This window comes from Indicator indicator, chromosome 13 (assembly GCF_027791375.1).
Source record: "Indicator indicator isolate 239-I01 chromosome 13, UM_Iind_1.1, whole genome shotgun sequence".
NCBI lineage: Eukaryota > Metazoa > Chordata > Aves > Piciformes > Indicatoridae > Indicator > Indicator indicator.
Window position 1 is genome coordinate 3577782 of NC_072022.1, and position 11439 is coordinate 3589220.

Sequence of the window (11439 nt, forward strand, 5' to 3'; positions counted from 1 at the left end):
CCAGAGCCTCATCCAGCCTGGCCTTAAACACCTCCAGGGATGGGACCTCAACCACCTCCCTGGACAACCCATTCCAGGCTCACTCTCATGGGGAAGAACTTCCTCGCGTCCAGCCTGAATCTCCCCACTTCCAGCTTTATTCCATTCCCCCTAATCCTATCACTACCTGATAGCCTAAAAAGTCCCTCCCCAGCTTTCTTGTAGGCCCCCTTCAGATACTGGAAGGCTACAAGAAGGTCACCTCAGAGCTTTCTCTTCTCCAGACTGAACAGCCCCAACTCTTTCAGTCTGTCCTCATAGGAGAGGTGCTCCAGCCCTCTGATCATCCTGGTGGCCCTTCTCTGGACACGTTCCAGCATGTCCATATCCCTCTTGTAACAGGGGCTCCAGAACTGGACACAGTACTCCAGGTGGGGTCTCACCAGAGCTGAGTAGAGGGGGAGAATCACCTCCCTTGGCCTGCTGGCCACACTTCTCTTGATGCAGCCCAGGATCTGGTTGGTTTTCTGGGCTGCAAGTGCACATTGACAGCTCCTGTTGAGCTTCTCGTCCACCAGCACCCCCAAGTCCCTCTCCTCAGGGCTGCTCTCCAGCCAGTCACTGCCCAGCCTCTATTTGTGCTTGGGATTGCCTCGACCCAGATGCAGGACCTTGCACTTTGTCTTGTTGAAGCTCATGAGGTTGGCTTGTGCCCACCTCTCCAGCCTGTCAAGGTCCCTCTGGATGGCATCCCTCCCCTCCAGCTGTCTGCTGCACCACACAGCTTGGTGTCATCAGCAAACTTGCTGAAGGTGCACTCAATGCCACAATGGTACCTCTGAGTTTAGTAACTTCAGATAAGAGCAAAGTCTTCCTCACACAAGAACGGTGCTAACAGAAACAAACTTAAAATGCATTTTTAGCAGAGATTATCACAGGCAGACATGGAAAGCCTTCTCCTCTATGAACTGTATTGAGCCTTGTTATCTTGAGTGGCTGGTAAGCTACCCAACAGAGAAAGCCATAGGGGTGTTGAATGACTACCAGCCCAGTACAAGCCAGCACGTGCCCAGATGTCCAAGAAGGCCAACAACATGTTGAGATTGTATGATCAGCAGGGCCAGGGAAGTGATTGTCCCCCTGAACTCAGCACTGGTGAGGTCACACCTTGAGTGCCAAGTTCAGTTTTGGGGCCCTCACTACAATAAGGACACTGAAATGCTGGAGCAGCTCCAGAGAAGGCCAGTGAAGGGCCTGAAGCACAAAGTCTATGAGAAGCAGCTGAGAAAACTGGAGTTTTTCAGCCTGGAGAAGAGGAGGCTCAGGGGATACCTTTTTGCTCTCTACAACTCCTTGAAAGGAGGCTGTAGCAAGATGGAGGACAGTCCCTTCTCCCTGGTAACACACAATGAGAGGAAACGGCTTCAAGTTGCACCAGGGAGGGTTGAGATTTGGTATTAGAAGAAACATCTCCACTGAAAGGGTTATCAAACACTGGAATAGGCTCCCCAGGGAGGTGGTTGAGTCACCAGCCCTGGTAGTGTTTAAAAGATGCAGAGATGTGGTGCTGAGGGACATGGTTGAGCACTAGTTGGTATAGTTAATGCTTTGATGATCTTTAAATTCTTTTCCAACCAAAACAACTCTATGATTGTCTTGAGGGGACTGTTAATCAAACATCTCTGGTTATCTCTGAAAGCCTCAGTCCCTGTTAAACTCTTCTAGTATGTCTCTATAAACCAACTCTTCCTGCCCTCTAAGGTACAGTTACTGCATACTGCATTACTCCAATGCAGCACAGTGCTAAGCAGAGGATTAAAAACAATCAAAAATGTTGTCTATTGAAAAGGTTGTGGAAGAAATAAAAACAAGAGTAGTTCTTCCTTTCATAGGTGCTGCATCACTCTGCTCAGACACAGAACCATACCTGAGCTCCACAGTATGTTTCCCAGCTGGATTTCTGAAAGCACAGAGGTTTTTTTGTAGGAGCAGCTTGGAGGAGGCGTTGTAGATTCACTCTCAGTGGTTTTTGGTTAAACAAAGGCTGATAGAATGTAACCTAAATGTCAGCTTCCCTACAGTTCTTTGTAAGAGTTGACACCTTTTAACAAGCCACAGAAACACATGAGAAAAGAAACAGAAATTATAATAATTGATGAATCCTGTGAGATTTTGCCTCTCACTCATGATTTGTCAGATGTCTAATATTCCTTATGACATTTTTACAGTTATTTTTGCCCTGTCTAATACCTGTCTCTTTTTAATTGCCATGACACGTTCAAAGGTGACACAACTCAGTCACAAAGAGTTGCATGGCAGAGAGCCAGTCCTGTCACAACTGGTAAGCAGCAAGATCTCAGTAAGAACCCTCCAGGCAAAGACGCTAGTAAGAATATCAAGAAGCTTTCTGTTAGATGGAGTTGGAGAAAGCAAGGGAGGGAATAGAAGCTAGCAACATGGCCACAATTAATGGATACTTTAGTAATGCAATATTGCAAACTTGGACATACATGCTTGAAGCTTGTCAGCAAGATGGGTTGGACCCAGATGATCTTTAAGGTCCCCCACAAAGCCAAACTGTTCTATGATTCTGTGTTAGCAAGACTGGGAAAACTCTGAGGGATCCTGGTGTTTTTGGTTTGCTTTTTTCAATTGCAACTTCACAAAGTGATCTCAGAAAAGTTCAGATTGAGCACTTCTTGGAACAGCCAGGCAGGTCGGAAAGAGAAACATCAGCAGCAAACACAAATTAAACAGGCAATGCTTCAGAGAGATTTGTGAAATCTCTCTCTTCCTTACAAAAAAATCAAAGATACCAGGAGAGATATAAATCTGCCGACGAGCTCTACTTCATACTGTGGAGTCCTACTGCTGGAAATGGAGTTCCACAGAGACAGGCACAGACATTTGGACACCAGGACCTAAAGGTAACCTGACAGTATCTGCGTTTCATTTGGGGTTTTGGAGGAGTGGGGTTGAACTGAATATCAACATTATTGCTCTCTACATCAACATTACTGCTCTCTACAACTACCTGAAAGGAGGTTGTAGACAGGTGGGGGTTGTTCTCTTCTCCCAGGCAACCAGCAGCAGAACAAGAGGACACAGTCTCAAGCTGTGCCAGGGGAAGTTTAGGCTCGAGGTGGGGAGAAAGTTCTTCACAGGAAGAGTCATCTGCCATTGGAATGTGCTGCCCAGGGAGGTGGTCGAGTCACTGTCCCTGGAGGTGTTCAAAAAAAGGACTAGACATGGCACTTGAAGCCATGGTTTAGTTAGTCATGAGGTGCTGGGTGATAGGTTGGACTTGATGATCTCTGAGGTCTTTTCTAACCTTGGTGATTCTATAATTCTATGATGATCAATATAATACCACCTAGGTCAGGAATTTCTTTCTCTCTGAAGGTCATAAACATAATAAACAGAAGTTTTATATTTCAAACCAAACCAATCTGGATACATTAGGTTGGCAATACTCGATTGGTTGGCATAAGCACTTCTAGCTAATTTATTTTTTTCTCTAAGGAATTCTTCATTTAAAATGACACAAAAATCCTACATCCCTTCTTAGGATGACTGAAAAGACAGGCTTATGACATTTGTATTAGATCAAGCAATCTTTTTGGAACTCCTGTTTTGATGTGCTCCAGAATTCAAGCAAGTCAGAAATCACAGCACAGTTCCAAAAAAAAAAAAAAAAAAAAAAAAAAAAAAAAAAAAAGAGTAGAAGCAAATCAAACTACTGATGATTCACTGACTAGAAGTCACTTATAGAAGCATCTTTGCACATTTTGAAGTGGTTCCTTAATTAAACACTCCACTTTAAAAAACTTCATTTCAAACCATAAGAAAAATAATACACAACTCATAAGATGTCATTAATTTACTAGTAAATTGAATGTCTTCAGAAGTATTAAAGGCCCTTCAGCAATTTTACTGGTTTTTTTCAGTGCCGAAAGTATGTTTTTGACATCAGTGCAGAGAAAACAGATGGATCAAGTCAGGATAAAAAGAGCAGCATGATGCTAACAACCAGCTTGCCACAGTTTTACTGACAGACCGTGTGACACAGGCAGAAAATTAGCAGAGTTCTCGTGTTGTGGCAAAGTGGTTCCACCTTCCAAACCACCCCCACCCACCCAGGGAAGATACAAACAGGCTGGGAAGGAAGCAGTAATGAAAATATTATAACAAGCATGCAGAACATGCAAAAATTAGGAAAAAAAAATCCCTGAAGGAATATACTGGCTGTTTCAGCCCAGAAATTAAAGACAATGATGAAGGGAAACGTGAATCAGGTCTCAGATCCTTCTAGCATATTTGATAACTTACCTCGTTTTTGTATTGGCTAGAATCATACAATCGATTAGGCTGGGACCGATCATCGAGTTCAACCATTCACCCCAAACTAACAAGTCAGTTGCTAAACCATGCCCCTGGAAGAAGAAACCAATCCCCACCTCACTACAGCCTCCTTTCAGGGACGCAGAGAGCAAGAAGGTCTCCCTTCAGCCTCCTTTTCTGCAGGAACAACCCCAGTTCCCTCAGCAACTCCTCACAAGACTTGTGTTCAAGACCCTTCACCAGCTTCATTGCCATTCTCTGAACCTGCTCCAGCACCTCAATGTCCTCTTATAAGTGAGGGGCCCAAAACTGGACACAATATTCAAGGGTCACCCTCACCACTGCCAAGTACAAGAGGACAATCACCTCTCCACCCTTGCTGGCCACATTCTTGCTGATACAAACAAGTTCATCACATAACAGAGACAAAACATCTAGCTCTGAGTTACATCCTAAAAGAAACAGAATTCCCCTAAGCTTTAAATTCTGTTGAGGAGAGAAAATCTCGCCAAGGAAGCCAGCTCAGTTTATAGACAGGCAAGTTAACAGACCCAGCTCCCTGCACACAGCTACCATCTTCTCTAACACACAGCAAGATGTGTGCTCCAGCTGCTGCTTCTCTACTATTTTACCTTTCTTCCCTTTGTGCAGCTTGGAAAGTTGTAAAAGGTTGATTAAATTTTCCAGCCTTCATGGAAATGGGTGAGGTTCAACTCCTAGAAAGCTGATCATTCCAATAGGGGTGTGAATTTGGGACTGGAAAACTCTACTGGGAGAAGTACTTATTTGTGGTTATCAAGATACATGAGATGATTTTTACCCTAAAACTCCAAAGACTAATCTCTTCAGGATACCTCCTGCTTTCAAGCTGCACAATTCTAAAAGTTGTAGCCTTTGTCCAGGTCTGGTAGATCTAGGAAAGGACAAGAAAAAGAGAGATATAAACAGGCCATCCCCATGTAACAGAAAGAAAGGATTCATTTAACCTGGGAGAAGCAGGCCTCAAGTCAGCAGCCTTCCAAATTAAACACTCTAGTAGCAGCTGGAAGTTTTATTGGAGACTAGAGCAGAAAACAGAAGGAAGACAGTGATAGAAAACGTCTGGTTCAAGAGAAGAGTATTTCATCCCACTTTTCCAAACAAACTTGTGAAAACAGGGCCCATGACAATTTGGCTTTTAGGAAAAAAAATTATTATTTGAGCAGAATAATCATAGCACTCAAAATAATGGACATTTGTAACAAAAGTCAAGTCATACGGTCAGCAGCAGACCCAAACTAGTAAAAATACCTCTTCAAAGTACTGTCAAAGTGACGATTTAGGATGGTAAAATTTGTAGCTAGAAGAAACAGTACAAAACAAGTGTTTAGTACAGCGAGAAGAGAAACTAGATCGAGGGGTATGACAACTCTGAGAAACAAGTCCAGAATTGTTAAACCCTGTGCTACATTAGTTGACCTTCATCTTCACCATTATACAACCAAACCCCTCCAGTTTTTGGCTTTTGGTATTTCTCTGAGGATCTGGCACACTGGGAAACAATCTCAGGAAGTGCATTTGAGAGGTGCATACAGCAGTTCTCTCCATCTCTGCAGGTAGTTTCAGCATTAAAAGGCAGGCTTGTTCATGTACTCTTCCACTGTCTGGAAAAAAAAACAGAAAAGAAACAACTGATGCGTTATCATAGAATCATAGACTGGTTTGGTATGGAAGGGACCTTTCAAGGTCATCTACTCCAACTCCCCTGCAGTCAGCAGTGACACTTTCAGCTAGGGCAGGTTGGCTCAGAATGGTTCCAGGGATGGGGCATCTACCACCTCTCTGGGCAACCCAGGCCAGAGTTTCACCATCCTCAGTGTAAAAAATTTCTTCCATTTATCTAGTCCGAATCTCCCCTCTTTTAGTTTAAAACCATCACCCCTCACCCTGTCAGTACAGACCCTGCTATAAAGTCTGTGCCCATCTTTCTGATAGGCCCCTTTAAGTATTGAAAGGTCACAATAAGGTCTCCCCAGAGCCTTCTCCAAGCTCAACAACCCCACCTATCTCAGCCTGTCCTCACAGGGGAAGGTTTCCAGCCTTTGGATTATTTCTGTTGCCTTCTCTGAACCTGCCCCAAACAGTTCCAAGTCTCCCTGTGCTGAGGACTCCACAGCTGGATGCAGAGCTCCAAGTGAGTGATGCAGAGCTCAACCAGAGAGTAGTTGAGGGGCAGAATCTCCTCCCTTGACCTGTTACCAAGGCTGCTTTGGATGCAGCTCAGGATATAGCTGGCTTCTGGGCAGTGAGTGCACATCCAGCTTTGCACCCAACAGTACCCCTAAGTCCTTCTCCACCAGGCTGCTCTCAGTCACATCACTTTCCAGTTTATATTAATACTGGGGATTGCCCCAACCAAGGTGCAGGCAGGACCTTGTACTTGGCCTTGTTGAACCTCATAAGCTTCACACAGGCCCACTTCTTGAGCTTGTCCATGTCCCTCTGGTTGACACCCCATCCCTCAGGCGTGTTAACTGCACCACTCAGCTTGGTGCCACTTGCAAAGCTGCTGAGGGTGCATTTGATCCCACTGTGTGTGCATGGAGCTATGTCTATTATGGAGCACTGCAGTAACATTCAACCCTCGTCTTGTCCTCTCTCAAGACAGCTGCAGTTCTGCACAGCACAGAGCAGCTCATTTGTCTCCAGTGGATTAGTGAGGCAGAAGAGATTTTTCTGTATTTATACACACAGATGTATTCATAAAATGTAAATTGAGATTATGCTCTTCTGTTACAGAAATAGCTTAGATATATCTTAGAGTATTTAATGTAACACCCAAGAAACTCAAGCAGTTAAGCTACAAGAGAGCAACAATCGTATATAAAGAGTCTCCAGTTGATTCCAGTAGATGCCAAGGGGGTTGAACTGAAAGCTTCTGTAGCCTTAACTGCAATGTGGTACCTATTGAAAACATTTGGATAATCATAGAATACTAGGGGTTGGAAGGGACCTACAGAGACCATTGAGTCCAAGCCCCCTGCAAAGCAGGGCCGCTTAGAGCAGGTCACAGAGGAATACATCCAGGTGTGGTTTGGAGATCTCTAGATAACGAAGTACCAGAAGGGCTGAGCTGCACTTTAAGCTCCTGATAAACAAGGAAGATGTAGGAAGATGAGGTCTTTGACTTTTGTCTACTTCTGCCTTACCTCCTGCAACATGTCAGAGTCTTCTATGGCTTTCACTGCAGACCTCTTGGAAGTTTCTTGTACTTCTCCACCAATGATGAACTCATCCAGAATAAAATAAGCTTTTTCAAAATTAAAGATGATATCCAGCTCACAGACCTGCCAGGACAAAAGGACACCCCACATTTAAATCCCTCTTATAGCATTATAAGCATGACTGGCACAAGACCTGTTAAGATGATCAAATGCATTCAACATAACCCAGAATGGTTGAGGCTGGAAGGGACCTCTGGAGGACACCTGGTCCAGCCTCCCTGTTCAAGTAACGACTGCTGCCCAGGACCATGGCTTCTGAACATCTCCAAGGATACAGACTCCCCAGTCCTGTTATGCCACCTGTGCCACAGTGCTCACCCTCACAGTAAAAAAAGCTTTTTCTTATGTTGATGGAGCCCCCTGTATTCCAGTTAATTCCCATTTAATCTACTGCTGTCACTGGGCACAACTGGAAAGAACCTATCTCCATCTGAAACAGCTAGGGATGTTCAGCCTAGAAAAGAGAAAGCTCTGTGGAGACCTTCTAGCAGCCGTCCAGTATTTGAAGGGGGCCTACAGGATAGCTGTAGAGGGACTTGTTTCAAAAGCATGTAGTGATAGGACGAGGGGTCATGGCTTAAAACTGGAAGACAGACATTAAGAAGCACCATGAGCATAGTGAGGGACTAGAACAGGTTGCCCAGAGAAATTGTGGAGGCTGTAAGCCTGGAAGTGTTCCAGGGCAGGTTGGATGGGGCCTTGATCAACCTAGTCTAGTGGAAGGTGTCCCTGCCGATGGCCCAGAGGTTTGAACTAGATGACCTTCAAGGTTCCTTCCAACCCAAATCAGTCTATGATTTTATTATCTTCTTTGCATCTTCCTCCTTATGCATTCTTATGGTAGGGAGTAGGGTGAAAAAAAAATCCTGTATATTACCTAATACTGCAGCTTCCTTCTGCTGCAATGACTTAGAGAAAAGTTATTCCACTTATTGTATTTTATACAATACACTGCATTCACACTGATTTTCAGAGAGCAAAGCTACGCTCATACTGTTTTTCAGAGAAGCAAGCTGCCTTTCTAGCCTACTTACCTTATAACAGGCCTTATAAAGGACTTGTGATATAGGTTACATGTGTTCACACACAGCTTCACAGAGCAGAACAAATTTCCTGTCCTACTGACCTTACCACCAACTATTTTTTTGTTTTGAGGCAGTACAAATATGAGCCATGGCACAGTGATTAAAATTAGGGATGAATTAAGGTAGTGGGAACAACTTCAACAATATTCATCGGAAAGATGTGGCTCCTGTCATCTTTGAAAACTTATTGATAGACTTCTTTTGACCTTCTCTTAAAAAAAAAAAAAGGCAAGAAAACCCACCACCCACTTTATCTTTTTTCCTGCTTATATGTCCTTAATTGTTATGTAATAGCATTCCTGCTCTGGCAGGGGGGTTGGACCTGATGATCTCTTGAGGTCCCTTCCAACCTCTGATACACTGTGATACTATGAAACAAATAAAATCAGTGTATCTGAAAATATCAGGAGAGAGAATTAAAGTACTGGTGACAAGCCAGGGGGTTTAAAACTAATTTTCCTTCAGCTTTCCTCTCAAAATCTATTCCCAGCCAAACATACAAAGCACCAGGATTAATCGGGGGGGGGGGGGGGGGGGGCGAAGAAAGGATGGAAAAATAATCTTATGATAGCATCAGTGCTATTTTATAATTTAATAGTGAATTTCACTCCCGATTGAGAGAGTCTACAGTAGTGCAGATGGGAACAGGAAGCAAACCAGCTTCAGAAAACTGTTTATCAGCCAGCCAGGAATATGGTTCAAGAAAGAAAGCAGAACCTACATTTCCAAAGTATCTGTCCAGAAGTTCCACGTATCGATGGACAACCTCTAGTGTCAGCAGTTCATTATCCTGGTCTTCTATTGCACAGCAGAAATACAAACTAGCATACCTAGGGAAACAAAAGTAGAACCAGAGTGAACAGCTGGATCCTCAGTGCTCTGCTTGCTCTTCTCCTTCAAGTTAAGCAGTTCATTCTGTCTTGCCTCTAAAATAGTAACCTTCTTTCACAGAAACCTCAAAGCTCAGCATGGTGAGGGTTGGAAGGCAGCCTTGGGGATCATCTAGTCCAACCCCCCCAGCTACAGCAGAGTCATGCAGAGCAGGTTGCCCAGGATGGTGTCCAGGTGAGGTTTGGAATCTCTCCAGAAGAGACTCCACAACCTCTCTGGTCAGTCTGGCAAGAAGTTTTTCTTATGTGTAGATGGAACCTCCTGGGTTTGTGCCTGTTGCCCTTGTCCTGTAGCTGGGCACCATTGACAAAGAGTCTGGCCCAACCCTCTTGCCACCCTCTGCCCCCTCATTAGATATTGATAAGCATTGAGAAGATCATTCTTACAGTGTCCCAGAGAACACTTGAAAGGCTCAGACCATTTAAACTAATCATTAGTTAGAAAAACCTCCACCCCTGGCAAAGTGGGATACCTCCAGCATTGATCTTACTCAAACCATAAATCAGTAGTATTTTAAGGTCTCTCTCACCTGCTGCAATAGCACTAACAGCAAATACACTACAACAAACTGTAGAATGAGTGACTGCTCCTTATTGAATAACAAAAACAAAGGTGTAAGGAGTTACACCTCAGCAAACCTGCAGGCTATCAACTGCCTGTGTTACACAGAGCCAGAAGGCATGAAACTGCTCACACAAATAATCTTCATAACCAACTTGCAGCAAAACTTTAAATCAGCCACAAGACATGAATAATGATCTAACTCGAGTCTCTGGTGCTGTGGCTGGAGGCCCAGCTTGTCACAGCAGCTGGTCAGATGTTTCTAGTCATCACTTCACAGCATGGAACTTGATTTTTGCTCAATGGGAGACGCTGCTTCATTTGTGCAGCATGCTGTACCTTAAAGATACTTCTGTTTGCTACAATTTTACAAGAATTGGCAGGCAGATAATGGTGTAAATGGGGACCAGTGGTTTGCTTGGAAAAGAAAATGGGCATTAACACTTTCCAGACTAACAAGTATTTCCAAGACAGAAGTCAGATGTTCCTCAGAACAGCTCCTGCAGCCTCCCAAGGAGCCTGATAAAGCCCAGCACACATCTCAGCAGGCTAGCTTGGGGAATTAGAAGAAGTGGTGAAGCCTAAAGCCTTCTCACAGAATTTGAGCCACTAACATTAGGTTACTCTTGTTTTGCCAGATGGTACAAGTATTTTTCACCCCACAATTCACCCTTCCCATGTAGCCAAGGACACTGTGCTATTATACACAGTTGGAAGGCTGATGGCAGGCTCCTACCAGCTTAGTCTGGCACCTAGAGGTTTGTTTGATGTTTTCCTTAAAACAAGCTTTTATTTTTTCCTCTTCAAGCACGAATTACTTGTACAAATAGCATTTACAAATTCTCATCAAATTACTCACACCTTTTGTAAACAAGCTTGAGGTCTTTCCAGTCAACAAAGCTACTTGTCTTTTGGTTGCGAGACAGAACGATCTGGACGATTTCTCGAACGATCTTTTTCTTCTCTTTATCCGGCAGCGTCGTGTACCACTTCTGAAGCCTTAACTTCCCCTGCCGACTGAACAGCAGCATGAAGTGTATCTACAGCAAACAAAGCAACATGCTTAACATCAGGGCCATGGACACAGAAAAGCATTCCTCTCTGCCTGATGCCTGACAGCCCCGAGATCCTGGTAAGACCACCTCCAGCCATGCTGTGATGTTTGGACTGATCTGAACAGGCTGAACACGGAAGCAGAGATCTCTCCCCTCCCCTGTTTCTTCACCCATCCCTGTGGGACCTCTGCCCTTGGCATCCCTCTTGCATCCTCTCTCCCCCAACTCCCTTACCTTTTGCAAACAGCAGCTTTGCTTCCTACT

The 11439-nt window shown here is 44.3% G+C and overlaps 1 protein-coding gene across 1 annotated transcript; it reads right to left on the reverse strand.

Annotated features, from left to right (window-relative positions):
• Positions 1-5927: 5927 nt before the first annotated feature.
• Positions 5928-11181, reverse strand: AP1S3 (adaptor related protein complex 1 subunit sigma 3). Its single transcript, XM_054386170.1, is given in 4 exon segments — positions 5928-5963; positions 7509-7646; positions 9390-9498; positions 10982-11181. Coding segments are annotated over 4 exon segments (483 nt in total).
• Positions 11182-11439: the final 258 nt, after the last annotated feature.